This window comes from Entelurus aequoreus, linkage group LG01, assembly GCF_033978785.1.
Source record: "Entelurus aequoreus isolate RoL-2023_Sb linkage group LG01, RoL_Eaeq_v1.1, whole genome shotgun sequence".
NCBI classification, from domain to species: domain Eukaryota; kingdom Metazoa; phylum Chordata; class Actinopteri; order Syngnathiformes; family Syngnathidae; genus Entelurus; species Entelurus aequoreus.
Genome location: NC_084731.1, coordinates 101,618,099 through 101,639,648, shown reverse-complemented (window position 1 = coordinate 101,639,648; position 21,550 = coordinate 101,618,099). Strand labels below are relative to the sequence as shown.

Genomic DNA, 21,550 nt, shown 5'->3' with positions numbered 1-21,550 from the left:
TTCTGCAGCTTACGTAAAAAAATATATATTGTTAATGTATTATATATGTATATATATATATATATATATATATATATATATATATATATATATATATATATATATATATATATATTAATATATTACTCATTGTTAAAAAACTGACTAAGTTTTTTACCGTAAAATCAACTTTGGTACTGTTTTTTCCCATATACAGTAAGACACTAAAACAGTAAAAACAGACACAAAAAAAACATAAAAACAAAATTTTACGGTAAAAAAAAACAAAAACTGACAGCTCTGTTGCATGAATTTTACCGCTAAAAACAGTGGTATTGTTTCTCCATTCCATTCCATTTATTCCATTTGTTTATATGCTGTAAAAAAAAAAATTAAAAAAAAAAAGCTTTTACTGTGAAATTATGGTGACTGAACTGCAAGTTTTTAAAGTAAAATTGTAATATCTTTTTTGCAGCTTACGTAAAAAAATATATATTGTTAATGTATTATATATATATACCCGCGACCCCGAAGGGAATAAGCGGTAGAAAATGGATGGATGGATGGATATATACATATATTACTCATTGTTAAATGCGGCCATCTGAGGACAGCCATGTGGCCCTCAATGAAAACCAGTTTGACACCCCTATCTGAGACTATTCCTGCTTGATCGAAGTCTGAGAGCATCAACTGATGATGAGAGGCAAAAGGTCTCCAACGACAATCTGGACAGTCCAGTTGCGATGGATGAACTGTCCTGAAAGTACAAGGACCTGGATGAATGAGAACACAAATACGTTTACGTTTGGCCTGGGCTTCGGGCGTGGAGCCATCCTGCTCGACACATCGGAAGTAGCGGAAAAGTCGCTGGCAGAAATCATGGGGAAATTCATCCACCTCAAGGTAGGTTTTGAGGAAGCAGCAGAAGCCTTCTGCATCCAAACACTGTGCCGAGATGGAAAAAAAAAAAAAAAAACGTCATGACACAAAGGAAACAAAAGTGTAACATTTTTAGCAAACAGAATCTCCAAAGTGGAACACGGTTTAGTTGTGTCGTTTGGAGTTTAACCAGTTCAAATCATCGTGGGTGACATCGTGCAAATCTCGTGTTGCTTTTTCTTATTTTTATTTTTTTTTAAATGTTTTTTGTGATACCGCCTCAAAACTGTACCAGTGATGGCAAAGAGGAAAACTGTGATGATAACCATAGAACTGCAAATGGCTGCTCAGGACAATATGAGCAATTAAGTTACCGTATTTTCCGTACTATAAGGCGCACTTAAAATTAAATTTTCACAAAACTTGACAGTGCGCCTTATAACTCGGTGCGCCTAATGTACAGAATCATTTTGGTTGTGCTTACCGACCTCTAAGCTATTTTATTTGGTACATGGTGAAATGATAACTGTGACCAGTAGATGGCAGTCACACATAAGAGATACATGTAGACTGCAATATGACTCAAGAAAACACCAAAATTGTATATGTTCCATTGAAAATATAGAACGCTCAAAAATGTATCAAAATGTTTTAGTAGGACTTTGGTAAGCTACGAAGCCGCACCGCTTGATGGATTGTACTGTGCTTCAACATAGGAGTATTATTATGGTGTGTGTATGAGGTAAGACATTATCTGGCGTTTTGTTTCGCAATATTATGCAAAAGCAACTTTTACCTTTTGGTACCTGCTGATGTATATTTGAGATCTGCATAAGTCCTGAAAATTTGCGCGAGTCCGCCTTTGTAGTCCGTTTTTTTCCCCCTATCTTCTTGTTATGGGACATTCAACCTCCGCTGTTGCCATTTCTAATATAAAGTAGTGTAAAGTTCTTACTTATATCTGTCAGTAAACTCGCCATGAAAGCACTAAAACATACCGGTGTAGTGAGTTTACATTATTCACCCAAGGAACTTTAGTTATTAGAGAGTTCCCGCCGGACGGTTTTTCACGGGACACATTTCCGGCGTTGTTGTTGCACTAGTGAGCCACGGATGAGGAGATGCTGCTCCGTTATTGATTGAAGTAAAGTCTGAATGTCATTAAAACAGTTAGCGCCATCTTTTGACACTTCTTCCACTCCCGTCCTTGCACGCTACACCGCTACAACAAAGATGACTGGGAGTAGATGCTGTCGAAGGTGAGCCAAGTAAATAAGACAGCCCACAAAACGGCGCATCCTGAAGCGACTGTCAGAAAGCGACTTGAAGATGATCTGTAAAACATCATCTATGCAACATTTTGACCAAAGAACCACCATTACATGTTATGTAGACCACAAGGAAGTCTTTTACATTTAGAAAAAAAAAATAGTAATATGACCCTTTTAAAGCGCCTTATAATCCGGTGCACCTTTTGTATGAAAACAGACCCGCTCATTGGCAATGCGCCTTATAATCCGGTGCGCCCTATGGTCCGGAAAATACGGTAGTTCATTTTGCCAGGAAGATGCTAATATAATGTAAATAATGTTAATGCACAACATATTTTAGTTCATTTAATTCCAACAATACCAATAAAAACAGTGCTCGATGAGCAATTTGATACTGTTTTATAAAAAATAATAATTGAAAATGCATATTATGTCTTATATAAGAATAAACCATCTCTAAGTTAGAGACAAATGATTTCATCCGTCCTTGACTGTAAATAATTTCTCTGACAGGCTTGATGAATTTTCAGGTCTTGGATTCCTTAGGGTGGTTGTTTTTCTTTTAAAATATTGGATTAAGTGCGACGCAACTAGGGAGTCATAGAATCAGACGAACATGTACAAGTCCAGTAACATTTCCCATAAATATTAACAATAGTGAACCAAAATAAAACAATCATGATCCTATAGAAGTTGTGAATAAGAACTGACCTCTCCATAAGTGTGCTGGGCCAGCCGACCACCACTCTGAAAGTCCTTGATCACATCTTTAACCCTCAAATTGCTGTCTGCAAAACAACCAGACACAAAAATGACTTGCATGCCACAAAATTAAAGTGTTTGCATTGTAGGTTGGTTTCACACAATAATTTTTGCACTGAGTTGCTAGGATTTCTTAACAACACTAGTAGTAGTTTGCAGAGGTGTGGACTCGAGTCACATGACTTGGACTCGAGTCAGACTCGAGTCATGCATTTGATGACTTTAGACTTGACTTGACAAAATGTAAAGAGACTTGCAACACGACTTAGACTTTAACATCAATGACTTGTGACTTCACTTGGACTTGAGCCTTTTGACTTGACATGACTTGCTACTTTCCCCAAAACCTAAAGCTTAAAAAGTTATTTGGGAGCGCTCCGTAGCTTTCATTTTCTACGTGTCTGTCTATCAGCGTGTGTGCTGCGTGTCAGCGTGTGTGCGCTCAGTACAACAGCCAATCAAATTAGATCTACATTGTTTTCATCACACAGCATTCAGCCAATCAAATTGCAGGACAACCAATGAACAAGAGTTGTCAAACAACGCGCCAGTGAGAAAGATTTATACCAAAGTTGGTTTCGTTCGGGTATAAAAACTACGACTTGGTCAACAAAAAACGAATTGCCGTATGCAAATCACGCAGTTAGAATATTACAGACGGAGACGCAACAACTTCCAACTTCGTTCGACATTTGAAGATGCACAAAGAAGGGTAAGTTTTGAATGTAAGCTAACGTTTATTGGCTAAGTAACATGACTTTTATTTGCTGTGTAGTTAAATCAGTGAGGCTGTAAACTCACTGCTAACGTCATAACCATAGACATCTTTTAAGTAGACGCAGCATCGAGCGCTACTGCTTACTGGCGCAGACGAGACGCGGGGCCGCCATCTTGGAGTGGTGATCCGCTCCACTCAGTGCAATTCATTTGGCAGGAGCAAATGAACTGTCAGCGCATTTAATTCATTTTACCTCACTGAATACCACTCATTTTCACACGCTTTTTTGTCATACGTGTAGCTATGATAACGGACACATGTTTTATTATTCATAGTTTGCTTAACAGTAATATAATATTCTTATATGCTATAAGTGACCAGACGTCCGAGATCAAAACTGGGAATACAAGCCCAGAGAAGGGGGAAAAAAACGGTAAGCTATTTTTAAGTTGAAGAAACAATATAATTACGTTATATATACATGCGTATATCCTACATAAACAATGTATGAATACATTAGATATCTATATATCTTATAGACCGTATCTCTGTTGCTGCAGCAGCATAGAGTTTATTCTGTCTTGACACTTTGTATTGATATTTTGTATTACATTCTTCCCTTAAATGATCATGTTTACAGTGATTGTTTTATATGTATTTTTTATGTATGTCGCTTTGGATAAAAGCGTCTGCCAAATACTTAAACATATATAAACACCTGAAAGTCTTTATATCAGCTAAAACCACCAATCTGTTTCACTGGATTCAGAATAAAACCAAATGCTGTCTTACCCAACAATGTTAGTATTTGAATATTGTTACTTGAAGACTTATTCCTGGTTACAATTATACTGTTAAGAAAGTATTGTCTTATATTTTGCCTAAAATGAGAATGCATCATAATCAGTGGCGGCTGGTGAATTTTGTTTTAGGTGGGGCTGAAAGTTTGTAAACCAAACCCCTGTAGGGGCGTCATCCTCCCCCAGAAGATTTGTTTGTGATTTTCACATACAAATATTGAAGATCTTTGCTCCTTCTCAACTCTGTGGTAATGTTATTTTCATAAAATACAACCAATAGTACATTAATGTTAAATCTTACTTGTGAAAAGTAATCCCCCGATTCCTATTTTCAACAGTCCGCTCATTTGAGCAGGAAAACGCTGAACACCAGCCCGGCATCTTTGTTTTCTACCTGTCAACTGTCAGTTTAGGCTGCTCGCCGGCTCCTCATCACCACTTCAAGATGCAATTTGCTCGCGTCACAGCAACCAATACTGCGTCTACTTATAAGATGTCTATGGTTATAACATCATTTCAAACACAGCAATATGTTGCGTCCACTGCAGTTTGCTACCTTATTCATAGTTTTTGTCAAGTGATTTTTTTAAGCAGGGTTGCATGAGGTACCTACACATAACGTTACGTTAGTCAATGTATCACACACAGTAACATAACGTTAGACGGCGGTCAGCAGCACCGCATATTTTAGCCACCTACAAAAAGACAAACATAGTCAAATAAAGGTCAGTTAAAATGTATACTATATTAAGAATATGTGTACATATTGCATAGGGCCCTGACATCTAAAAAGTACAACTCTGTTCATTGTTATGTTCATGTATTTGTTATGTTTTTCATGTGTGTACACACATCAACACACGTACAGTATGAGATGAGATCAATGAGATAAGGTAAGAACAGAATAGAAACTGCTGTGGAAATACAATGTTAACACTTTTGTACAAATAAGTACAGTTGCACTTGTTTTTGCAAATGTGTTTATTCTGTAAAGGAATGAGTTAAAAGTTTAAAATGACTGGTTAATAGTGCTATTATGAATTGCAATGTCAGTACTATTTTTTTTCCTGCTATTTCAAATGCACTTGTTTTAATAAATAAATACAGCGGTTTAAAAGCATACACAATCTGTGCAAAAATATTAGTCTGTGGTTAAAAGGACTTGAAAGGACTATATATATATATATATATATATATATATATATATATATATATATATATATATATATATATATATATATATATATATATATATATATATATATATATATATATATATATATATATATATATATATATATATATATATATAGAACTTGAATACACCTCACGGTGATGCTTGGACACGTCATCAGTGATAAACCCGGGGTCATAGGGTGTTTCGGGTCTTTAATCATCAGACACCCTCGCCCGGGCGACCCAGCCGGGGGTGATCAGACCCCGGCCTGTGTCCAAGTATATATACTGTATATACACACACATATATATATACACACACAATTTTTTTATTTACTTTCCCTAAACATTTAAAAGTATTCATATTCTCTTCATGTCATATCATGCTCGTTCCAGTGCTGTTGTTTTTAGTTTTAGTTTGTATCCAATCAGAATTCCGCTAGCTTATGTTGCCATGCTGTACCAAACCTGCCAGGTGCCTTAAGAATCAACAATGTGGGTGTATATGCACTGTAAGTGAACAGGGACATACAGTTGATAGACAGTTGCGATAGCCAATTAGATCACGAGTTGTTGTCAGTAAGGCCTTCTAGATGGCCTCATGTTGAACGTGACATTTACGCGTCCTGTGATTGGATACTCACCGGGACGGTTATCGGATGAATTTGAGAACAGATACAGTTGATAGACAGTTGTGATAGCCAATCAGATCACAAGTTGTTGACAGTAGTCTATCTAGGTAGCCTGACGTTAACGAGACTGTGATTGGATACTCACTTGTCACTCCAAAGTGAGTATCCAATCACAAGTTGCAATTTAGCAGGAAGCAGGAAGCGTTGCGTTGTAGCCAGACCGGGTTAGCAGAGAAGGAGAACAATATGTTGATTAGGTGGCAGATATATATTTGTAAGGCCGTTTTCAAGAAGAATATTTAAAGAGAAACTACACTTGTGAGACGATGTGGGCAAACCCTGGAAGCTAGCTCAGCTGTTCTGGCGATGAAATGGGGAAATGCCCGCCATTTCCACTCGAATAAGCCGACGACGAGGTGTACCACTGGCTTATACGGCGTCGAATAGGTCATACTAATTGTGAGTTCAAATACTTTATTTTTTCACTTTTAATGTTTTTTGCTATTTTAATTTTGGCAGTACCACATAAGATATGTTTTAATTGCTGACGCGTTTTAATTGATTTTTAAATGCGCCAAAAAATAACCCGTTTTGTACACTGTTGATGTTATTCAATAAAGAGTAGTGCGTAAATGTGTTTATGTATAGTATTTCTCCAGCAATGGCCATGTGGGGACATAAATTATGGTATTTTGAGAGGTAATCTTTGAAGTCAGACATCACTGAAGACTTAGGTGGGAAACGCACAGTCCATATATGTATATATACACACACACATATATACAGTGTATATATATATATATATATATATACATATATATATATATATATATATATATATATATATATATATATATATATATATATACATACATATATATATATATACATATATATATATATATATATATGTATATATATATGTATATATATATATATATATATATATATATATATATATATATATATATATATATATATATATATATATATATATATATACATACATATACATACAACTTGGCAAAGCAGTACAAATCTGCACCACACTGTAGAAGACGGGCTCCAACACCAGCCAAAGACTTTAAAAAAAGATCTAAACAGTGGACATTTATCCCTGAAAATATGGAAAAGCTGCTGATGGTGTGTTTGACGGAGAAACATTTCGAAGGAGATACCGTAGAAGTCCACTCTCCCAGGTAAATGCTGTACACTATCATTACATTACTTCGTAAAACTACTGTAGATGTTAGTAGTATATTCTATTGTATTGTTTTTTTAATTATTTGTCATCTTAAGTTTGTTTTTATTTTTAAAAACGGTGCTGTTTTGAGGGGACCAAGCACAAATTCGATTCAATTCATTCCAATGGGAGACATTCATTTGAGATACAAGTGTTTTGAGTTAAGAGATCTGCCACAGAACCAATTAAGCTCCTAAGTTGAGGTACTACTGTAATTGTTTTGGTAGAAGAATAACATAATTGTGTTTCAGTGACTATTTGCATGATTTCATACATCTACAAAACAATGCTGCGCACTTGACTGAAATAAAACCACTACAAAACTAAACTACACCTGCTGCTCTTTAATTGAATCGCATTTTAAGCCACTAAAAACCCAAATAGTGAACATTTACCTTCCATGTATTCCTGCAGCTGGATAAAATCCACGGGCGTGAGATCGCTGTCTGTGTCCTCAGCCATGTTCTGTCTGCGGGAGAGGTGTTTATGTGTCATAGTACAATAGGGCTTCACTTTTTGACTGTGACTCCCTTAAACTGGTTCCCCTCCATTCCTGGGACTGCAGACAAGTAGTAAGTTGAACACTCCCAAAGACAAATCATTGAGGATGAGGCTTTTAAAACATTTGATTCTGCACAAAAAGACAACAAAATGCCACCCTCACATTATATGCCTGTGTTTATCGTAATGCATAAAACACCACAAGGGATATAGAATGTCAAATAATGCACAAGAAGCAGAGATGAGAGTAAGGTATCCACACAGGTGTTCCAGGCCCCTGAGGCCTGACCTTTCTGAGCGGCTCACCTCTTCTCAACTAGAAGTCCGGATCCCAGAGCTCAGTTCAGTCGGCAGCAGTCGGTAATAGTGAGCGTCCTCCTGGCATGAGAGGATGACGAGGATTAGCAATGGCAGCAGGGGGAGGAGCCTGTTTACACAATTACTGCGAGTGGCACGGCCTTTTAGGCTGTGAACACATGCAGGCGACTGAGAGTTGGGCTTGAAATAAAGGAGCCTTTTTCACACCTTCATATACTATGAATTGGTAATAGATAGGATAATAATCTATAAATGCTTTATACATAGTATATACCAGGAGTCACTTATATATATATATATATATGTATATATATATATATATATATATATATATATGTATATATATATACACTACCGTTCAAAAGTTTGGGGTCACATTGAAATGTCTTTATTTTTTAAGGAAAATCACTGTACTTTTCAATGAAGATAACTTTAAACTAGTCTTAACTTTAAAGAAATACACTCTATACATTGCTAATGTGGTAAATGACTATTCTAGCTGCAAATGTCTGGTTTTTGGTGCAATATCTACATAGGTGTATAGAGGCCCATTTCCAGCAACTATCACTCCAGTGTTCTAATGGTACAATGTGTTTGCTCATTGGCTCAGAAGGCTAATTGATGATTAGAAAACCCTTGTGCAATCATGTTCACACATCTGAAAACAGTTTAGCTCGTTACAGAAGCTACAAAACTGACCTTCCTTTGAGCAGATTGAGTTCCTGGAGCATCACATTTGTGGGGTCAATTAAACGCTCAAAATGGCCAGAAAAAGAGAACTTTCATCTGAAACTCGACAGTCTATTCTTGTTCTTAGAAATGAAGGCTATTCCACAAAATTGTTTGGGTGACCCCAAACTTTTGAACGGTAGTGTTCATATATAATAATGATAAATGATAAATGGGTTGTACTTGTATAGCGCTTTTCTACCTTCAAGGTACTCAAAGCGCTTTGACAGTATTTCCACATTCACCCATTCACACACACATTCACACACTGTTGGCGGGAGCTGCCATGCAAGGCGCTAACCAGCAGCCTTCAGGAGCAAGGGTGAAGTGTCTTGCCCAAGGACACAACGGACGTGACTAGGATGGTAGAAGGTGGGGATTGAACCCCAGTAACCAGCAACCCTCCGATTGCTGGCACGGCCACTCTACCAACTTCGCCACGCCGTATATTATATGTATGTATATATGTATGTATATATATATATATATATATATATATATATATATATATATATATATATATATATATATATATATATATATATATATATATATATATATATATATATATATATATATATATATATATATATATATATATATACGTACAGTCGTGGTCAAAAGTTTACATACACTTGTAAAGAACATAATGTCATGGCTGTCTTGAGTTTCCAATAATTTCTACAACTCTTGTTTTATGTGATAGAGTTATTGGCATACTTGCCAACCTTGAGACCTCCGATTTCGGGAGGTGGAGGGGCGTGGTCGGGGGTGAAATTCACCAAGTCAAGTATTTCATATATATATATATATATATATATATATATATATATATATATATATATATATATATATATATATACACCTGTATATAAATAAATACTTGACTTTCAGTTAATTCTAGCTATATATATATATTTATTTTATTATATATATATATATATATATATATATATATATATATATATATATATATATATATATATATATATATATATATATATATATATATATATATATATATATATATATATATATATATATATATATATAAAAGAAATACTTGAATTTCAGTGTTCATTAATTTACACAAACACACACATAGCACTCATCTACTCATTGTTGTACTTGAAATACTTGATCAAATACACAGTAATGAAAACACAGTTGTTCTACTAACTGTACTGTGCTTGCTGCTTACTAAAAAAAACAAAAAACACTTACCTTTCACTATTTGAGTAGCCTTTGTTCTGCCATTTGCGTACTGGCGAGCGATCTCTGAATCCGGGAACATATCCTTCACAAATTTGTTGTAAACATCCGCACATGAGAACGGCATGTTGCTTCCAGCTATCAGCATAGCCATCCTTGTCTCTGCATATGTTACACCATCGGGTCTCCATTTAGCGAGGTGGCCCATAATACTGGGCTGTGACCGGTGCTGCGTTGCCGTTGCTTTGTGCTTCGCTGACCGTTCATGACTGAGTATATCCGTTCGGCCACCGTGTTCAATGGAGAAGTCTGATCTACAAAATTTACAGGCAGCATACCCCTTCCCCTTCGAACTGTCCTGGATAAACTGAAATTCTTGTTTCCATTCGTTTTGGAACTTACAAGCGTATTTCTTCATCTTACTCGTCGTCAGTGTCGCCATGGCTGTATCTTCCTCGTTCTTCTGCTTCGTCTCCTTGTTTTGTGCGCAGTTGTGCACTCTCTAAAAGCCGTAGATGTTATAACGTGATTGGGCACGCTGTTTATATCGTGGGAAAGCGGACGTGAAAACAGGCTGTCCTCACTCAGGTCCGCATGGAGCTGGAGGGGGCGTGGCCTCCAGCTCCTGCTGAAAATCGGGAGATTTTCGGGAGAATATTTGTCCCGGGAGGTTTTCGGGAGAGGCACTGGTCACAAAAAACATTCATGAAGTTTGGTTCTTTTATGAATGTATTATGGGTCTACTGAAAATGTGACCAAATCTGCTGGGTCAAAAGTTAATATTTGGTTACATGTCCCTTGGCAAGTTTCATTGCAATAAGGCGCTTTGCCTACCGCTTGACAGTAGGCTTGGTGTTCCTGGGATTAAAGGCCTCACCTTTTCTCCTCCAAACATATTGCTGGGTATTGTGGCCAAACAGCTCAATTTTTGTTTCATCTGACATCAGATGGACAAAGATAAGACCTTCTGGAGGAAAGTTCTGTGGTCAGATGAAACAAAAATTGAGCTGTTTGGCCACAATACCCAGCAATATGTTTGGCGGAAAAAAGGTGAGGCCTTTAATCCCAGGAACACCATCCCTGCCGTCAAGCATGGTGGTGGTAGTATTATGCTCTGGGCCTGTTTTGCTGCCAATGGAGCTGGTGCTTTACAGAGAGTAAATGGGACAATGAAAAAGGAGGATACCGCCAAATTCTTCAGGACAACCTAAAATCATCAGATCGGAGGTTGGGTCTTGGGCGCAGTTGGGTGTTTCAACAGGACAATGACCCCAAACACACGTCAAAAGTGGTAAAGGAAGAGCTAAATCAGGCTAGAATTAAGGTTTTAGAATGGCCTTCCCAAAGTCCTGACTTAAACGTGTGGACAATGCTGAAGAAACAAGTCCATGTCAGAAAACCAACACATTTAGCTGCACTGCACCAATTTTGTCAAGAGGAGTGGTCAAAATCTCAAGCAGAAGCTTGCCAGAAGCTTGTGGATGGCTACCAAAAGCACCTTATTGCAGTGAAACTTGCCAAGGGACATGTAAGCAAATATTAACATTGCTGTATGTATACTTTTGACCCAGCAGATTTGCTCACATTTTCAGTACACCCATAATAAATTCATAAAAGAACCAAACTTCATGAATGTTTTTTGTGACCAACAAGTATGTGCTCGATGAGGCTATGGTATAGAAAATGGAAGGATGGATAATAAACAATAATATAGGAATGCATTTCTAGGTCCATGCAATCTAAGAGTGAACAACATGATTGGTTGCAGTACATTTTGTTAGTTACTGCAATGAAAATAGAACAACTTAACAAACACATTTCTAACTGAACAATCTGTCAGGTATGTAAATACTTAATGAACAGGAAGGGAGGCCACAACTCGTCCCATTGACAAGTGGGCAATAAGGGATACAAATTAACAATAATTTATGCAACAGCCATCTAAATGGGAATAAGTCTGGATTTTTTTATTATAGTTGTATCTATTTTGCTTGTCTTTTGAAGAGACAGACAGGTAACATGTACCGGTAAGTAAAATGCACATGTCTTGGGCGTTGGCCTTCTCCAATTGACAAGAGGAGCTTCCTTAACTTCCTGGCAGGGACCCAGTAAGACTCGTCAGTCTAGAAATATTAATACGTAACCTCACACAGTATTTATTAACAGCATTTCCTGTGTCTTTATTCATAAATTCAGGTTGTTTATGTTGTGGGTGCACACACAACATTAGAATCAGACACCTACCAGAGACAACAACATGTAGACTTGCATGATCTAAGGAGATCCAGTGCAAGAGTCGTGTTACAAAGTTGGCCTTTTCGAAGATAATAATGCTCCATTTTGATTGAGAAGTACGCAATGTCCTTTTTTTTTTATTGTGGCGTACAGATATTACAACCACAAGCCCAGTGATAGGGATAATTTTGAGTCTAAATTAGAGAAAAGCGAGAGTTGTGTCAATCTTAACCAAAGAAATCAAACAAAGCACCAATATAATTCAGTCTAAGAGACTGTACAAACTACAAGTGTTCACAAAGTACACAGAACAGGAATTATGAACATCTTGAACCCTTTTTTTTTATGGAGACAAAGATTATTTTATGCATTTAATATTTGTTTGCTTATTATGGTTTATTTTATATTCATTATTTATTTGTTCACTGTTCTGTTACGGAGAACAAGGAAATTGGATAAAATTGCTACGGTATAAAAATAGGTAGGATTAAATAAGCTCTGTTTCTTCCTACTCCTTTTTGGACGTGCTGAAACTGAACTGAACTGAACTGAACTGAACTGAACTAATGTGAATACATCTAAAATACATTATATGTAATATACATACATATAAATAATAACGTATCATATATAATATATAGTATATACAATTATATTATATAATATATTTAAGATATCAAATTAAAACAAAATTGTCCAGTGAATGCACAATTAGTTTATTGTCAAACATTTTAGCAATTTTTATTTTATTTTTTTATTTTATTTTATAAACCTTTGTTTATAAATGAAAAAATGTACAAACAATTCAGAAATAATAATAATCAAAATAACTACAGTACGTTTCATCGACAAACACCATCATATGATAGTGCGTGTATTCTCCCTACCGATAAAGGTCACGCAAGAGTATTTTAGCTATAATGGCAGCAATAGTTGGATTTACATGTAGAAGAAGAAGGCTTTACGGAAGTGTATACATCTTCGCATTTTCGGTATATCCGTCTGAAAAGAAATATACATACATATAAACAATAACATATAGTATATACAATTATATTATATAATATATTTAAGATGTAAAATTAAAACAAAATTGTACAGTGAATGCACAATTAGTTTATTGTCAAACATTTTTGCCATTTACTGTACGTTTCATGGACAAACACCATCATGCAGTATTCTCCCTACCGATAGAGGTCGCGCGAGAGTATTTTAGCTGTAATGGCAGCAATATTTTGAGTTTGAGTTTATTTTTATTTGGAACATGCAAGCATACAACATGATACATCACAATTTCCAGTTTCTCTTTTCAACATGCTCGAAAAGGAGTAGGAAGAAGCAGAGCACATTTAATCCTACCCCTTTTTTTTTTACATAATGGTTGCTAAAACTTTTGTTCACTTCCTGTTCTCAATGTATTCACAATATACTCCATAAGTAATCACAATACAAATGAATAAATAATAATAATATAGTTGGATTTACATGTAGAAGAAGAAGGCTTTACGGAAGTGTATACGTCTTCGCATTTCCGGTATCCGTCTGAAAAGAAATATACATCCATATAAACAATAACATATTTACTGAAATTGAGTGAGCCTATGGCTTTGCACTTTGTTTGTTATATATATATTTTGCATTCTATTTTAGTTACTTTGAATTTACAACCCCCTGCCGCTGTTCTGTACTGTTTTTGTACTATTTTTGTACTTGTTTTGATTATTATTTCTCAACTGTGTGTAAATGTTGCAATTTATAAATAAAGGTTTATAAAATAAAATAAAAATTAAAAAAAACAGCAATAACATATCACAAATAAAATATAGTATATACAATGATATTACATAATATATTTAAGATATAAAATTAAAACAAAATTGTCCAGTAAATGCACAATTAGTTTGTCAAACATTTTTGCTATTTACTGTACGTTTCATCGACAAACACCATCATATGATAGTGCAGTGTTTTTCAACCACTATGCCGCGGCACACTAGTGTGCCGTGAGATATTTTCTGGTGTGCCGTGGGAAATTACGCAACTTCACCTAATTGGTCCAAAAAATATTTTTGGCAAATCAATAATTATAATCTGCAAATAATGTGCCGTTGCTTAGTGTCTGTGCTGTGTAGAACTAGGCAGGGTAACCACGTAATACTCCATGTCAGTAGGTGGCAGCAGGTAGTTAATTGCTTTGTAAAAGTCGGAATGTGTCGGGTGAAACGAGGATGGTTTGTTGTGATCCCATTATGCAGACCACAGCGGGAGGCAGCGTGCAGGTAAAAAGGTATGCAATGCTTAAACCAAAAATGAACAAAAGGGAAAGGAAAAGGCAATGACTATGCAAAGCGAAAGTAAAACTGAACTGGCTACAAAGTAAACAGAAACAAAATGCTGGACGATAACAAAAACTTACGGCGTCCACAAAGTACATCCGTACATGACATGACAATCAACAATGTCCACACAAATAAGGATAGCAACAACTTAAATAGTCTTGCTTGCTAACACAAAGCAGGTGCGGGGAATAGCGCTCAAAGGAAGACATGAAACTGCTACAGGAAAACACCAACAAAATAGGAAGGGCCACCATAATAACAGCGCAAGACAAGAACTAAAGCACTACACACAGGAAAACACAAACAAACTCAAAAAAAGGCACGACGACCTGGTGGAGTTTAATTTTTTTACGTGTTCTGCTGGTGGTGTGTCTCCGTATTTTTTAATGAGAAAAATGTGCCTTGCCTCAAAAAAAGGTTGAAAAACACTGTGATAGTGCGTGTATTCTCCCTACCGATAGAGGTCGCACGAGAGTATTTTAGCTGTAATGGCAGCAATAGTTGGACTTAGGACGAGTAAACCAAGGAGCGGTGGCTAACAGTGAGAGTATCTAAATCTTTTTGGCGGTTGTGCATAAACTGTTTTGTGACTGGATGGAGATGGAAGGGGATAGTGACGGGATGTATGAGGAAGGTATGGACATGGATAGGACTAGAGGGGAGAGAGGAAAGAAGGGGATTGGAGGGCATGAAGGAAAATCGAGTGCTAAAAGAGTACACAAAGACGATGAAGAAGTAGAAAAGAGGAAAAAGATTATGGAAGATAATTACAAGATCATATATACATTTAAATCAGGTCAAGACATGAATGACATTAGTTTGATGACACTGGTTAAGGGGTTAAAAAAGGAAATTGGAGAGGTGGAGATAGCGAAGGTGCTTAGGGACGGACGACTCTTGATTAAATGTAAAAATGGAGAGCAAAAGAATAAAGCAATGCGGTTGCAAAAGCTGCCCAACAAGATAATAAAGGAAAAAATGGAAGTGGGAGAACAAAAGGGGGCAAGAGGAGTCGTGACAGGAATCCCAAGAGGTGAAAATTTAGAAGATTTGAAAAGAGAAATAAAAGGGGGAACTGTCACAATGATGACAAGAATGATGGCATTTAGAAATGGAGAAAAGACGGAGAGCGAATCTGTGCTTGTACAGTTTGTCGAGGAAGTCCTCCCGCAAAGAATTATGATTGGATTTTTAAGCTTTTACGTTAGAGCTTACGTCCCACCCCCAGTACGCTGCTTCAAGTGCCAACGCTATGGGCACATAGCCAGTGTGTGTCATGCTAAGTTGAGATGTGGAAGGTGTGGAGGGGAGCATGAATATGGACAATGTGGAGACAATGAACAGGTCAAGTGTAACAGTGTCGGGAATCACACAGCAGTGTATGGGGGATGTGTCATTAGGAAACAGGCAACAGAAGTACAGCAAATTAGAGTAGAAATAAATATTACATACGCAGAGGCAGTTAAAGTAAGAAATCAAGAAAGTACAGAACAAGACAGAAGTGAGAATAGTTCCACTAATAAAAAACAAGAGGCAGCAAATACAGGAATCTCCATGGACAAGCTAGTTGTGTTCCTGGCATACGTAATAAACTGTACAGAACAGGCAAGAAATAAGACTGAGAAGATCAAAATAATTGTCAAAGCAGCAGCAAAGTTTTTAAATTTAAAAGAACTATCTTGGGAACGGGTACAAGGTGAACTACAGAGAGTAGACGAGACGGAGTCATGTTACCACAATCCAACGCCATGTTAATTGTTCAGTGGAATGCCAGAAGTTTAGTAGCAAACGGACAGGAACTAAAGGGATACTGTGAGGAACTCGCATGGCTGCCGTTTGGGTGTCCCCAAGATGCAAGAACCAGGAGAAGGATGAGCAGGTAAGATGATTTTAATTAACATAAACAGAAAATAAAGCAGTCTTGCATAAAAAGTTCCAAACGTAGAGAGTCTATAATCGAGCACTGAGGAGTGCTCCAGCGAAAACATAGACATATGCTGACTGGCAGCAGGTGTGGACCGGCTGCCAATCAACGGCAGGTGAGGAGAAAACAGTGCTCCGCGGAACAGGAAATTTAACAAAATAAGAGCACTGACCGGAAGTGATACAAAAACCAGGAAACAAACGGAAATGAAGTGACCGGTCGTCACAGGGGACCCCCCCCCTCAAGGAACAGATTCCAGATGTTCCCTGGAAACAAGAATGCAAAAAGGTCCAAAAATTACGGGAGGGTGGAGGGAGGAGTTGGTGGAGGGTCGCCAGGCCAAATGTCCTCGCAGCCAGCGAGGGAGCGTCAGGTGGCGGCGACGCATTGAACGCCGCTGCCACTGGCGAGTTGGGCGACCACGGAACGGCCACATTAGTGGCCGACAAGGAGGCGGAAGCGCGTGGTACCTGAGCACCAACAGCTGCAAAGGTCCACACGCAGGTTCTGCAGATCGCAGCCGACAGCGCGGAGGAAGTCCATAACACCGCCGCCTCTTTGGCGGATGAGGAGGAGGTTGCACAGCCGGCGGCGACGATGACGACAGCGCCATGGGAGGAGTCTTCGATGGCGGCACCATGCATAGTCCCGCCGGTGACGCGGAAGATGTCTGCGCCGTGGGAAGGCGCGCCTGGGAAGATGAAGGTGGCGGCGATGATGTCTCCGTGGGAGGAGACGATGGCGGGGATGACAGCGGCGTGTGCTTGGCTGCACTGCTGCTGGTAGTAGCCCCCCCTCCAGTAGGCGGATGCCAGACGCCGTTCACCACAGGGAGAAGGAGTTCCGGGTTGTTGATGTCCCCCGGTGCGAAAACCAGGGACGGGCGGTAGGGGGTCAGGAGGAGGGAAAAAGACACGTCCCTCGCAGAGTCCCAGCAGGAGATCATGGAGGGCTCCACTGGAGCCTTCGCCGGACTGGCAGGACGAGCGGGTGCTGGAAGGGATAGCAGCCGTGGTGCAGCTGCTGGAAGCTGCCTTGGAGCAGGAACGGGTGCTGGGCGCTCAGCCGGTGTTGGTCGTCGTGGCGCCGCGACCGGCGTAAGACGCGGGGCTGCGACCGGCGTGCGACGCGGTGTGGGAACCGGAGGTCGACGCGCCGGCACAGGCGATTGCCGTGGAGCCGGGACAGGACGCACAGCAGGCGACGGGGAAGATGGCGGCGGTGGCCGCGCCGGTCGGAGATCCGGAACTGGCGGCACAGCCGGGAGGAGGGAAGGCGGCGGTGGCCGCGCCGGTCGGAGAGCCGGAACCGGCGGTCGAGGCGGAGGGAGAAGGTCCGAGCCTGCTGTGGGCTGGGACCGCACAAACCTGGCTTTCAAGTCCTCGATGAATTGTGCGGTCCAGAACGTCGGCTGTGCATCGCCGACAGGGGTTCTCGCGAGGACACAGCATTCTGGCTCGATGATACTGTGAGGAACTCGCATGGCTGCCGTTTGTGTGTCCCCAAGATGCAAGAACCAGGAGGAGGATGAGCAGGTAAAATGATTTTAATTAACATAAACAGAAAATAAAGCAGTCTTGCATAAAAAAAGTTCCAAACGTAGAGAGTCTATCATTGAGCACTGAGGAGTGCTCCAGCGAAAACATAAATAGACATATGCTGATTGGCAGCAGGTGTGGACCGGCTGCCAATCAACGGCAGGTGAGGAGAAAACAGTGCTCCGCAGAACAGGAAATTTAACAAAATAAGAGCACTGACCGGAAGTGATACAAAAACCAGGAAACAAACGGAAATGAAGTGACCGATCGTCACAGGACCCCCCCCCCCCCCCACCCCCCCTCAAGGAACAGATTCCAGATGTTCCCTGGAAACAAGAATGGAAAGAAGTCCAAAAATTACGGGAGAGTGGAGGGAGGAGTTGGTGGAGGGTCGCCAGGCCAAATGTCCTCGCAGCCAGCGAGGGAGCGTCAGGTGGCGGCGACGCGTTGAACGCCGCTGCCACTGGCGAGTTGGGCGACCACGGAACGGCCACATTAGTGGCCGACAAGGAGGCGGAAGCGCGTGGTACATGAGCACCAACAGCTGCAAAGGTCCACACGCAGGTTCTGCAGATCGCAGCCGACAGCGCGGAGGAAGTCCATAACACCGCCGCGTCTTTGGCGGATGAGGAGGAGGTCGCACACCCGGCGGCGACGATGACGACAGCGCCATGGGAGGAGTCTTCGATGGCGGCACCGTGCAGAGTCCCGCCGGTGACGCGGAATATGTCTGCGCCGTGGGAAGGTGCGCCTGGGAAGATGAAGGTGGCGGCGATGATGTCTCCTTGGGGGGAGACGATGGCGGGGATGACAGCGGCGTGTGCTTGGCTGCACTGCTGCTGGTAGTAGCCCCCCCTCCAGTAGGCGGATGCCAGACGCCGTTCACCACAGGGAGAAGGAGTTCCGGGTTGTTGATGTCCCCTGGTGCGAAAACCAGGGACGGGCGGTAGGGGGCCAGGAGGAGGGAAAAAGACACGTCCCTCGCAGAGTCCCAGCAGGAGTCCAGGAGGGACATCATGGAGGGCTCCACTGGAGCCTTCGCCGGACTGGCAGGACGAGCGGGTGCTGGAAGGGATAGCAGCCGTGGTGCAGCTGCTGGAAGCTGCCTTGGAGCAGGAACGGGTGCTGGGCGCTCAGCCGGTGTTGGTTGTCGTGGCGCCGCGACCGGCGTAAGACGTGGGGCTACGACCGGCGTGCGACGCGGTGTGGGAACCGGAGGTCGACGCGCCGGCACAGGCGATTGCCGTGGAGCCGGGACAGGACGCACAGCAGGCGACGGGGAAGATGGCGGCGGTGGCCGCGCCGGTCGGAGATCCGGAACCGGCGGCACAGCAGGGAGGAGGGAAGGCGGCGGTGGCCGCGCCGGTCGGAGAGCCGGAACCGGCGGTCGAGGCAGAGGGAGAAGGTCCGAGCCTGCTGTGGGCTGGGACTGCACAAACCGGGCTTTCAAGTCCTCGATGAATTGTGCGGTCCAGAACGTCGGCTGTGCATCGCCGACAGGGGTTCTCGCGAGGACACAGCATTCTGGCTCGATGATACTGTGAGGAACTCGCATGGCTGCCGTTTGTGTGTCCCCAAGATGCAAGAACCAGGAGGAGGATGAGCAGGTAAAATGATTTTAATTAACATAAACAGAAAATAAAGCAGTCTTGCATAAAAAAAAGTTCCAAACGTAGAGAGTCTATCATTGAGCACTGAGGAGTGCTCCAGCGAAAACATAAATAGACATATGCTGATTGGCAGCAGGTGTGGACCGGCTGCCAATCAACGGCAGGTGAGGAGAAAACAGTGCTCCGTGGAACAGGAAATTTAACAAAATAAGAGCACTGACCGGAAGTGATACAAAAACCAGGAAACAAACGGAAATGAAGTGACCGATCGTCACAGATATATTAATAAAATGAAAACTAAACCACATATAACATGTATTCAAGAAACATGGCTGAAGCCAAAATTGAACTTTATAATAAAAGGATATATAACAATACGTAAAGATAGGAATGATGGGCAAGGAGGGGGATGTGCCATATTTATTAAAGAAGACATGCATTATACAATATATACCATATATACATATAATATATGATGTAATATAAAAGGCACCAAGCTAAAGTAAGGTACGTTATTAAAAAGACAAGGAAACACTATTGGAGAACATTTTGTGAATCACTAAATAGAACTACTCCTTTAGGCCAAGTGTGGGAAATGATCAAGAAAATGTCAGGGATCAGAAGTGAACATAAAAATCATGTGATGAAAGATGGGACACGGTGTGTGGTAGAAAATAAAGAAAAAGCAGAACTTTTAGCAAAAATATTTGTTGAAGTGCACAGTAATGATAATTTGAGAAATGTTGAAAAACAAAAGAGAGAAGAAACAATTATTTTAAATATTGGGGAAATGATGGAAGACAACAATAATAGCGTTACCAACACTATAGATATGACATTTTCTTTGATTGAAATGGTTAGAATATTGAAAAAGGTTAAAAATACGACACCAGGAAAAGACCAGGTGAGTTATCAGATGATCAAAAACTTAAGTAGCATTGGCAAAGAAGTGGTCTTGAAATTATATAATAGGATATATGAAGAAGGAAAATTACCAGCTGAGTGGAAAGAAGCTGTAATAATTCCAATATGCAAACCAGGGAAAGACCCGGAAGAGGCAGGTAATTATAGGCCGATAGCATTGACCTCAAATTTGGGCAAAGTAATGGAAAAAATGATTAATGAAATACTAGTATATTATTTAGAGTCAAAAGAAATAATAAAAAACTACCAAAGTGGATTTCGCAAAGCAAGAAACACAAACGACCCAACAGTGCAGCTGGAAGAGGAAATTAGAAAGGGACAAATAAATAAAGAAAGTATAATTGCAGTAATTTTTGACATAGAGATAGCTTATGATATGTTGTGGAAACAGGGGTTGCTGATAAAACTAAATAAAATTGGGATTAGAGGGAAAATGAATAGATGGATAAAAGACTTCTTAACAAGTAGAACAATATTAGTAAAAATAGAGAATGAATATAGTAGAGAATATGAAGTGGAAAATGGGACCCCACGAGGGAGTATAAGTCCAGTACTATTTTGGATAATGATAAATGAAGTTTTTAGTGAAGTGGAAGGGTTAGTGGAGGTGGCACTGTTTGCTGATGATGGAGTGATGTGGAAGAGAGGTAGAAATACTAATCATATAGAAAAGAAGATTCAAAAAGCGGTAAATAATGTTCAAGAATGGGGAACGGCTTGGGGTTTAAGATTCTCTGTTGGAAAGACAAAAGTCATA

General features: G+C 40.0%; 1 protein-coding gene across 3 annotated transcripts in view; it reads right to left on the bottom strand.

The window, feature by feature from the left end:
- LOC133660616 (diacylglycerol kinase alpha-like) overlaps positions 1-8,373 on the bottom strand; it is a 44,540-nt gene extending 36,167 nt beyond the window's left edge. Inside the window, exons 1-4 of one of the 3 annotated variants that reach the window (XM_062064190.1) lie at positions 8,271-8,373; positions 7,859-7,932; positions 2,844-2,920; positions 786-927 (exon numbers count right to left, since the gene is read on the bottom strand). In XM_062064190.1, coding sequence (XP_061920174.1) covers positions 786-927; positions 2,844-2,920; positions 7,859-7,925 — 286 coding nt within the window. In that variant the 5' untranslated portion in view covers positions 7,926-7,932; positions 8,271-8,373. Of the gene's footprint in view, positions 1-785; positions 928-2,843; positions 2,921-7,858; positions 8,016-8,270 lie in introns of those variants that run through there. The other 2 variants (XM_062064185.1, XM_062064196.1) reach the window with 2 other exon arrangements.
- Positions 8,374-21,550: the final 13,177 nt, after the last annotated feature.